The 11,311-nt window shown below is 41.9% G+C and overlaps 1 protein-coding gene across 1 annotated transcript; it reads right to left on the reverse strand.

Annotated features, from left to right (window-relative positions):
• Nucleotides 1–2,741: 2,741 nt before the first annotated feature.
• Nucleotides 2,742–10,608, reverse strand: CCN3 (cellular communication network factor 3). The gene is made up of 5 exons (XM_004580701.4): nt 10,422–10,608; nt 10,079–10,304; nt 8,682–8,933; nt 7,210–7,424; nt 2,742–4,230 (listed from the first exon to the last, which is right to left on the reverse strand). The coding sequence occupies exons 1-5, from the start codon at nt 10,509–10,511 to the stop codon at nt 3,937–3,939; spliced, it is 1,077 nt and encodes a 358-aa protein (XP_004580758.2). The 5' UTR covers nt 10,512–10,608; the 3' UTR covers nt 2,742–3,936.
• Between the last annotated feature and the right edge of the window lie 703 nt (nt 10,609–11,311).

Here is an 11,311-nt window from a genome sequence, read left to right on the forward strand (position 1 = left end):
TCCTGGCTTCTGGCTTTGGATCAATTTAGTTCCGGCTGTTGGAGCCACTTGGGGAGTGAACCACTGGGCAGAGGATCTTTCTCTCTGTCCCTCCTTCTGTCTGTGAATCTGCCTTTTCAATAGAAGTAAATCAATCTTTTTCTTTAAAAGGCATATTTACATGTAAGCCATGCTTTTCTTCTCACATACTATAAAGTGTCCATTTTAAGGGAAGCTTTATTTATCTTAAAACAAAAACAAAAACAAAAACAAAAAGACGGAGAAAAGCAAAGAGAGAGAGAAATCTTCCAGATTGTTTGAATGGCCAGCTAGTGCTGGCTAGGCTGAAGCCTGGAGCCAGGAGCTTCATCCATGTTTCTCACATGGGTTGCAAAGCCAAAACACTTGTGTTATTTTCTGCTTCTTTTCCCAGGTCATCATCAAATAATTGTATCTGGAGTGGAGTAGCTGAGACAGCAACTGGCACTCATATGGGATACTGGTATTTCAGGAGTTGGCTTTACTTGTTATGTCATGATGCCAGTCTCCTTGAAAATATTTTTAGCTTAATTTAACTTTCACTTTAAAATATTTTTATTTTTATTTGAAAGCAAGAGAGCCAAATCCTACTCAGTTGCCTACAATGGCTGCGGTTGGGCAAGGCTGAAGCTGGGAGCCAAGGATGCAGTTCCGGTTTCCCACATTGGTAGCATGGACCCAACTCCTAGAGCCATCATTTGCCACCTCCCGGGGTACATGAGCAGGAAGCTGGAATTGAAGGATGGTCCTGGAATTTTAACCCAGGTATTCCTTTATGAGATTCACACAACCCAAGTGGCATCTCAACTGATAGCAAAATACCTGCCCCACTCATATTTTCTTTTTTGTTGCTGTTGTTTTGTTTTCATCTTTTTTTTTTTAATTAGTTACATTGCATTATGTGACACAGTTTCCTAGGCTCTGGGATTCCCCCAACCCCTCCAAATGCCTTCATCCCATGTTGGATTCCTCCACCTTGTTGCAGTATTACAGTTCAAATTCAGTCAAGATTCTTTCTTTGTGAACATATATTAAGCATACAGTTCAGCATCTTATTGTCCAGATAAATTCAATGGTTTCTTGGGGAGACTATCTCTGGTCTGAAGGCAGAGCTGGCAGAATATCATCCCAATCAATTAAAAGCCCCAACACAACATCAACAACAATTTACAACATTATGGAATTAATTGACATGGTATTGAGTAATCAATATGCAAGTTCTTTTTTTTAAGATTTTATTTTTATTTATTTATTTATTTTATTACAAAGTCAGATATACAGAGAGGAGGAGAGATAGAGAGGAAGTGGAGCTGCCGGGATTAGAACCAGCAACCATATGGGATCCTGGCGCATTCAAGGCGAGGACCTTAGCCACTAGGCCACGCCGCCGGGCCCAATATGCAAGTTCTTAACCATGTCCTGTGACTACTTCATTGACATTTCAATTTTAATTTATATACAGAACTGGCTGCTATATACCTTAAAATGGCTATAGGGTGCTATTCAGCTGTCTCATGTCTGTTTTCATTTTAGTATTTAGCAGTTTATAGTGTTGAAGCATAATTTTGCTAAACTTGGCAGATTTTAGGATAGTCTAAACTGGCTTATAACTCTAACAAGGCATATGTCAACAGTTGAGGTACAGAACAGTTTTAGGAGGGGTGTGCAGAGAAATCTTCAATACCCCAGTGAGGAGCAACTAATCTCTGTGTCCCACCTTGTAAGGTATATCACACATATATTTTCTAAAACCATTTACGGTTTATTCCTACGCCTTAGTACAATGTAGGTGCTATGTAAGGATTGCTCTGCTCTAAGCTTTAGGGAATAATAATAGGACATTTGTACACATTCAGTACAAATATCTGAGCAATAACATAGCATCTTCCCCCCTAATATTTTCAATCCATTATTGGCTAAATCCACAGACAAAGAACTTACGGATAGGGAGAACTCACTATATGCCTTTCTGGAACAGTTGACAAAAGCAAAGAGTGATTAACCAAATTCTAATTGTTTAAGATGAATATCTGGGAGAATGGAAAGTCCATCTATTATCTAAAGAAGTCAGGGAAATGAGTTCTGCTTGGTCACACAGTCAAACTTCAGATTTGAATATAGAGAGATGTCTGGTGAGTTAGCCAGAAAAAACACATCAGGGCTTCAGACGACTGGGTAAACAGTGTGGAGCACATTTGGAGCCTTGGCAGTGGGGATCATTTAACTTCGAGCTGTATTCTGTTTCCTTTCTGATAAGAAACTGTAAGATCATCCCATTTAGCTACCATTAGATATTATTTACTGACACTCTATTGAATTCATAAATACAATATAAATATAAAAATTATTTTGAGAGGAGGAGGATAGGAGAAGAGAGAGAGAAAGATAGATTATCCATCTGCAGGTTCACTCCTCAAATGCCTGCAATAGTCAGGGCTGGCTAGGGCAGAGTTGGGACCCTGGAACTCCATGTGGGTCATTCATGTTGGTGGTAGAAATCCAAGGGTTTGAATATCAGCTGCTGCTATCAAAGTATACAGGCAGCTGGAGTAGAAGCTGAGTAAGCTGGGATTCAAACCAGGCTCTCCAACACAGGCTGCAGGTGTCTCAGGTGACATGCACTGTACCAAACACTTGCCCCTAATCCATAAATTTAAATTTAAATTTTTTTGTTTTTTCTAAACAATATGTTAAACCTGTAAATGTAAAATACCAGAGTGACACACTGTTAACATGTTTATTTAGTCATGTCTGACAAGTAGAGAAATTAAAAAGAATATTTTACATATTGTATAATTTACATTTTTATAAATACTTTTAAAAAGTGGAAATCCTCTTGGTGACATTAGAAGAATATCTACCTTGAATTCCACAACGTATTTTTTAACCTGGCCAATTAGATTCATTTATGTATATGCACATATCTTGCTTGTGGATAACTTTGGGACATGTCCATAATAATTCTAAACTCTCATAAATTTGTAGCCTATCATACCACAGTCCTGTTGATTTTGTTCTTTATTAAAATTGTACTAATGTACATTTGAAAAACATTTGAGGTTGTAATCATTGCTTTAGGCCTTGACTTATTCATCTTAGTCTGCTCAATTTATTTACTGATGACACGGTCCCTGCTCCTCTATTCTTGCTTCTGCTGAGTTAAACACTAGTGAGCCTCAGCGGACTCCAGCATCCAGATGTCTGAGGCCCATGAGGGCCCAGTCATTGCAGTATTGGGAGTTTTCTGTTCTGCTTCTTTCTATTGGAAAGGAGTCAGTTAGCCTGAAGTGGAGCAAGTTTGATACCAATCCACTCTTACAAACATTTCATTATTGTAAATACAGCATGTTTCTTAGTATACAACTAAACAGGAAACAAATTGCCTCTGGAGTTCCTGTTGAAGAGTTATGTGCTCCCTTGGATCTTGGACTTGGAAGTTCAGAGTTGTCTTACCCTAAGAAGGGAGCCCGATAAAGAACTCGTAAGTCAAACCCCAATAAATGGTGAAATATTTCTATGTAGATTTGTTATGACTCAAGTTTCTCCATGTCATTCATTACAGGGATGTTTTCTTGGAATTACACTAGTGCACAACAAATTAAGGTGAGTGCAATGTGGTCCAGTCTACAAAGTAAAGCACTTATCTTACTTCCTAAATTTAGAAAAACTGCATTTGTAATAAACACCATAGGAAATTAAGTCATCCCTAAGCCATCTCCTGAGCTTAGTTTGATTCCAAGCTTATAGTTGGAATATCTGCTTAAAAAAAGAAGCTATAAATTACTCATATGGTCACAGAAAAATACCTAGGAGTCAAAGATGAAATAATGATGAGTCATCATTTTTCTTATATTCATTTCTTGGTGACGATGCAGTAGCTACAATTTGCTTCTGTGACTGTGCTTCTTCAGGGATGTGTTACATTTCTTCTCTGCTAGTCTCAGGCTCCTGAACCTGGAGGACAGCCTCATTGTTCTGAGGACAGTTGGTGTGACAGGTACAGGTCCCAATGACCATCACGGGCCTCTTGATCTGCCCTTGGGAACACTGGAACTCCACCTGAATGGTTTTGGTGTTGTGAGGCGTGCAGCATCGTCCATCACTGCAGACCCCACAGAATCTGGGCTTGTAGGTGTGTAGACTGGTGCAGTTCTTGAACTGCAGGTGCATGGCTGTGAGTGATTTCCTGGTGCGAAGACACCTTTTTCCTTTCTAAAAAAAAAAAAAAAAGAAGAAGAAGAAAAGGAGTGATACACAGAATGGATCATTTTAGTGGCAAAGAATAACTTGTTAGTTGCCTGCCCAATATCCATTATCATTCTTATTTGCTTAGAGAATATAAATTTGATTGGCCAATCTAGTCAGTTAAAGAGTATTTGATTCCCAGAATTTCTTGTAGCTTAAAATGGTCTTATGGGCAAATTTCTGCCTAATGATAACAATAACTAAGGGTTTAAGGGAATTCTTTCGCTTTTTAGATAACTGCTTATTTCTTTCTGTGTTCATTATTTCTTTTCCTGGAATGCAAATTCTACACCTAATCACACACATTATTTATCTTTTGACCTTGAGGTGATGAGCTTCAAGAAAGAGTATGTTTGATAATGAAATGTATTTTTAAACTATCTGTAACAGGCTTTGGCTTCCTTTTTAACAAGATGCATTCTTCGGTGTCACAAAGGAAATAAATTTGGCACTAATGCAAATCTAGTCAAACACTTTTCTGACAATTAATCAGTTGACCTTAACAACACCAAAAAGAACTCCATAACCAAAGTATACTTATAAGCTGTTAGGTAAAAATGTGGTTAAACACTCAGAAAATAGATCCTATTTGAATTTGTCGATGCAAAGCCCATTCTTTCCGTAGTAAGATGAACTGAGGAAATGCTAAGACAGTGGGATGTGAGGTTGTTTTTCTTGAAGACAAGGTAAATGCCAATTTAATCAATATGCCAATATGCCACTAGCAATGCTTACTGGGAACTCTAGTATTGATAATTAAAAAATAACTTTTATTTCCTGTTTAAATTTCTTCATTTACTAATCTGTGACAATTTTCTACTCCTTACCTTTCTGGGCATGACCCACAGCTCATGGGCTGATGAAATTTGAAACTCTGCTAAACTGGGGGCTCTTGAAACTTGACAGGCATCAAAATCATCTAGTGGATCTGTTGAAACACACATTGTTGGGCCTCCATTGGGCTCAGTATGTATGATGTGGGCCCATCAGTTTGGGTTTCTCAATATGCTTCTGGTGATCTCACAATGTGAGCCATTTTCTCAGATTTAAGAATCTCTTGGACATAAACGCATCTCTATTATTATGCATATCTTTCCTCTCCTCTCTCTGTAACTTTGCCTTTTCAACTAAATAAAATAAGTCTTAATTAAGGGATCTAGGGCCTGGTATGGTAGTCTAGTGGATAAAGTCCTTGCCTTGCATGTACTGGGATCCTACGCAGGTGCTAGGATCCCATATGGGGGCTGGTTTGTATCCCGGCTGCTCCACTTCCCATCCAGCTCTCTGCTTGTGGCCTGGGAAAGCAGTAGAGGATGGCCCAAGACCTTGGGACTCTGAACCCATGAGGGAATCCTGGAAGAAGCTCCTGTTTCCTGGCTTTGGATCAGCTCAGCTCCAGCTGTTGTGGCCACTTGGGGAGTGAATCAGCACATGGAAGATATTTCTCTCTGTATATCTGAATTTCCAGTAAAAATAAATAAATCTTTAAAACAAAAACAACTCCCACCAAATAGGGGTCCTAAATATAGTATGTCCCAATATTAAATAGAATTCAAGTTATCAGAAAAATTTATAAATTTTGAGAATAGCAGCAATAGAAAAAGGCATGTATATTAGAGGCATGCATAGAACAATCTTATTTAATAAAAGTTGCGGAGTTGCTGGAGATGTTTAGGGGATTTTGATTTCTCCATTTTTTTTTTTGGTAGTTGATGTTTAACCAAACTCAAAAATGGGCACAGACTAGCAGTATCCACCCACATGTGTGAGACTGTTTATGTGGCTAAACTTGCATTACTGTGCAGCATGTGTATTTTGTAAGTATAGGGAAGTGCATATCTTAGAGAAATGGCTTTTGTATATGTTCCTTTTAAGCTGGTAGAAAAAAATATGAAGTTGTGATAGACCTCAAAAAGTCATATAGCTAAGTAGTCATGCAACTAATACAACTAAAGGATTTTTAAAAATCAATATATATAAAGTTTAAGTGATGGTACCTAATGTTAACAGAGAACTTATTGCTTAATATTCTTTGAAAATTCATTTTATTTAAGGCTTATGAACATTTTGAGGTGACTACTTTCAATGGTCCCATTACATGGAGGAAGGAATTGAGGTCAAGAGATTAAGAAAATTGCCCAAGATAACACAGCTCCTTCATGTCGAAAAACAGGATTTGAAGTCAAACTATCTGGCTGCAGAATTGTTCCCTTAAGCATTAGATGACATTGTCCCAGTGCAGAGATAAGTAAATCTTGAATTGTTGGGTTTTAAAGGGTCCATAAAATCACTGGATTTGGGTGTTGTACTTTTCTGACACAGGGCTCTGGTAAAAAGGCCTGTGATGTCATCAGGAGCTAATCAGGGCTGCCAACCTGTGTGCCTGACACTCAGTATTAACAGAGTTGATACAATTCCAGAAAAAAAAAAAAACCAAAATGAAAAATGCTGTTTCATTTGGCCCATATTGCCTTGTGTCAGCATGTGTGCTATTTCCAACAGACTTTTAAAAATACTGATAAGAATTCCCAATTGTTCATTCATCTACTCCTCAAAAATTATAAAAATTATTTATCATACACATGCTTTGTACTAAGTGGAGTGTTGGGGATTGAAAAGTAAAGCAGCCCTTCTTGCTTCACAGAGATTGAAGCTGAAGGGGGAAGGAAACTGAGTCAGAACTGACCTCTTGAGAAGTAGCTGTGTTTGGCAACTGGGTACACAATTTTCTCTAGAAATGGAGCCTTCTAGATTGTTCTTAGTTTTTGGAAAGTATAATGGTTGCCCAGCTTTTCACACATCTCTTGTAGATCTGCTGTGAGTTGCTGGCTTCTGAAATCTCTCTGCCTTTTCTCTGGAGTTCACTCTTCCTTAAGCTAACAACTAGCATTGCTGTGGCTGTCTGAGGCCCAGCCTTGGTGATGGCAGGCTTCCTCCAGGCTCTACCTTATCCGTTGGTTGGTCCAGCTCTTGCTCACAGGGTCGCACCATGCAGAGCCGAGTCTGCTTCACCATCTCACACTGACGATTCCGGTTGGTGACCCGGGTGGAAAAACCCATGCCACATGTCTTGGAACATGCACTCCACTCGGTGGTCTGTTCAATGCAGTTGACGCTTGAATCAGGAACTTCAATTCCCAGAGTAGCTTCGGGTCTGTAGGCTGTACAAAGATTGTGGGATTGTATAAAGAGCTGCAGGTGATGGCTCAGGTAACTGGCTTCCTGCCATCCATTTGGGAGGCTGGACCTACATTTCCAGTCCTTGGTTGCAGCCCTGGCCTGTGTGCACACTTGGGGAATAATCCATTCATAGGGGCTCTCTCTGTATGAGTGTCTCTCTGAAATTGGTCTCATTCAGTTCTGTAGCTAATAAACAGTGGTGCTTCCAGGTGACAGAACTGAATTTCCTTCTTTATAAATCCCTAACAGGTTAAATAATAACTAGTACATTGCAAGCCTTGTCGATTGTCTGTCCAACTTGACCTTACAAATCATATGGGAACTTGCCTTAAAAAGTTTAGTAAATTTAAGAATGTAGAAAAGTATGGCATAAACAGCCATTTCATAAACTGTAGTGTTTTCAACATGTGATTCTATGTCTAAAATGAGTCAATATAAAATTTTAATTGTGATGAGGAAATAAGATCAGCCACATTAAAATAGTATTGAAAGAAATGCTGCTTTCTGGAGATAGAACTGGCTGTTCGGGTTATGCAATATAGACATTTGTAGTTTGCAGAAAAATCTTGTCTCAACACTTCCTATGCATGGTCTGGGGCAAGTCTTTCTCTTCCACATGGCAGTATTCCTATCTTTAAAATTTGGCTGACAATTTCTGACATCAGAAATATTGTAAAACTCTGGCACTGCCAATGTAAATAGTCTGGTTGGTTACTGATTTCTAAAATAAATCCTATTGTTGAATTTCCCCTCCAAAAACTAACTTATAAATGATACACAAAATCAAAGTCTAGAAGAATTACATGACCTTTCTAAAGCATTTGGAAATATGGCATTTCGCTGTGACACCTTTGCAGGCATGAGTAATGCTGTTTTAAGGAGACTGTTCTCAGACATCAGAAGTCATGTACACAATCCAGAAAAGAAAAAAAAATTCTACCGTTAGTTTTACAGTTAAAGGATCAACTGTGATGGACAAACTAAACTACAAGCAGTAGTCATCCATAAAACAGAAGTATGCCAAAAGAGTGACCAAATTCAATAGGGTTTCTTTAGAAGAAATTGGGTCTATACTCAGTAACATTGTTAATGTGCAGTCATGATATGCTTGATCTCAGTGGGCCATGTGGAATCCACAACTGAATGGCCAGTTGGTCATTTCAAATCCAGGCTTCCTGCCCCTGTTTCTCCTTTGCTGCCCCAGTTTCTCCATTCCCCAGGAATTTGGAGTGTCTCACCTGGAAGGGTAATGCCTCCCAATGCTCTCTTTTCACCTGGATCACACGTCCACTTTTCACAGCACTCTCCAGGCACTGCAACTTTCCTTGGAGCTGGGCAGTCAGGATGTGGCAGTAGGACATCGAGCTGACAGCGGGGTACACAACCAATCTGCCCATCTCTGCAGGTGCAGAGGTATTGGCAGTTTGGCTGAAACTTCTCTCCGCTGCGGTAAATGACTCCATCGAATACACAGTTGTCTCCTTCTAGCACTGCAATGTTGGAGAAGAGAGGTAGAGAGGGAAGAATACATTGGAAAAGCTGTGTAAGATTGGTGGACAAATCCCAAACCCTGAGTCATTCCTTATTTAGTTCAGGTGATCTGGCTCCTTATGCCTCTCTCCTGCCACCTCCTCATCGAGGACTCCCAGAACAAAAAAAAGAAAATTGCTAAGCCCTGTCGTTTTTTTATGGATGAGGACAGACGGTAGAAATATTCTAAGCCCGAGAAATTGTCAATATAAACAATCTGGTTTGTGCCTCTTAAGTACTCTCCGCCATAGTTTGAGATTTCCCTCTGTGCCCCCAAACTATTTCTTTAATAAGATAAAACAGAAAGAACAACTGTGAAGTGACACCCTCAAGGCACTGTGCTGAGGCACCTGGTGATAATGTCAAGCTGCAACAATCGCCTTAGTTTCCCCGATTCCAGCAGCTGAGGCTTACAAAGAGAAAAAGTGCACATGGTATTTTCCAAGTAGGTCAACTGGTCAAATTGGGAAGGGGGTATTGGCATGGAAGTACAATAAATCATCCATCCTTTAGACAAAAATATAACAAAAAGCTGTTTCCAGAGACGCAGGGGAGGCCACCAACTACCCGGTTTTACTGTGTGCAATATTGATCCTTGATTGATTACACTTTATGAAACCGTTTGACTGATTGCTTGCATTTTTATTCTAGCCTAAGAGGGGTTGCAGAGTCTTCCCAGCAGACGAAGGGCTGCTTTGGCTCAAACAGGACAATTGCAGGTGTGAAAACAAACCTGCTGGACTGCACTTGGCCCAACTGGGAGCCAGGGAGTCTATCACCCCCAGGCGCTTTCCTGGAACTGTCCAAAGGAAATGATTTCACTGGCCCTTAACTTAGCATTTCATCCCGTGTCTCCAGGGACGCACGTGATCAGTTTCACCTCCACGGGACAGGTCTCCTTGGGGGTTTCTGGAGCTCCCAGTCTCCAGCGCCTTCAGACCATGCCTGGCACTCAGTAAAGGGCTCCCTAAGTGTCACTCAGTGCATCCTTCTTACTGTTATTATCTTACCATCCTCTGAGAAGAGGAGGAAGGGGGAGAGAATGGTAGGGACGGCCTCAAGGAGTGCGAACAAAAAGGGCAAAAGGCGGAGGGGGCAGGATTACCCATGCAGATGCCAGTCTGGTTGCTGGGGTCTGCGCTGCGGTCACAGTAGAGGCCACTGCTCTGGTCGCAGGGTTGCAGCTCCGAGCAGCTCTCACCGCGTTGACGGGCGCACACAAGGCAGCAGGAGCAGCCGTCAAGCACCGCGCGCACCCCAGGGGCGCAGGTTGGAGGTGTGGAAGGACACTGGTGTGGGCACGGAGACGGGCATCGCTGAGCCGCAGCCACCTGGGGCAGAGAGGAGAGAAAACAAAAAACTCTCTCAGGAGCTGCGAGCCCAGAGATCAAGCAGCGGGAGCTCAGGAGATCAAAGTTTGACGGGCATCTTAAGAGTGGGCCACTCACCTGTCCCAAGAAATGGAGGAGCAGGAAGGCCAGCCAAAGGCACTGCTTTTGCAGATAGAGGCTAAGGTTCTGCGCACTCGGCATTCTCATGCTTTTGCCTGCCTCTTTTCCCAAACCAGGCTTTCGGGCTGCAGATGCGCTGCACGCCTTCCTCTAACCGCTGCGCAGGTTTTATAGCGCGCTCCCGGGACGCGGGCAAGCCGGTTGGCTGCAGAGCGCGGAGGAGGGAGGCCCCGCGGGTGGGGCGTGGTAGGAGCCCTGGGGTTGTCATAGCAATTGGCTCTACGGCTGCTCTCCTTAGGGCGCGGCGCCGGGCCTGCGTGTGCCTGTGTGTGGCGACTGGCTTTTCCCAGAGCGTCGGGAGGGGCTGGGTGGAGCCGGAGGCCAAGACCCAGGGCTCGCTCGAAAGCGCGTGGGAAGGAAACGCCCGTTTCCTCCTGGAAGTTGCTTCACCTTCCCCCAGGACCAAGAGGCCGCCAATCCCCAAGAGTTTCCTCCACCCTGGCCGTTCCAACCGGGGCTGCAAACGTGGGGCTCTTTTGATGGGATGTCTGAAGTTTGGGGCCATCTGCAGTGGATTGGCGAGAGGCCCAGAGGCTTAGTCATAAGAGAAACACATGCAAGTTTGTCACCGTTTAGGGCACTCATTGAATGTGTTGGGAGGGAGGGATGCAGGAAAGAAGGGAGAAAGGGAAAAAGTGAGGGCGCACGAGGGCAGGGGAGAGAATCCGTGTCACAGTGGAGGCTTGAATTGACCAAATGGCAAAGCTCTTTTGAAGCTCATCATTCCAAGATTCACAGTCTCTAGGTCCCTATTACCCAGTTTTTTTTTTTTTAAGAAGTAAAGCACAATGCAAGGAAAATGCAGTAAGTATGATACAAGAAAAAAA

Source organism: Ochotona princeps, chromosome 9 (genome assembly GCF_030435755.1).
Source record: "Ochotona princeps isolate mOchPri1 chromosome 9, mOchPri1.hap1, whole genome shotgun sequence".
Classification (NCBI taxonomy): domain Eukaryota; kingdom Metazoa; phylum Chordata; class Mammalia; order Lagomorpha; family Ochotonidae; genus Ochotona; species Ochotona princeps.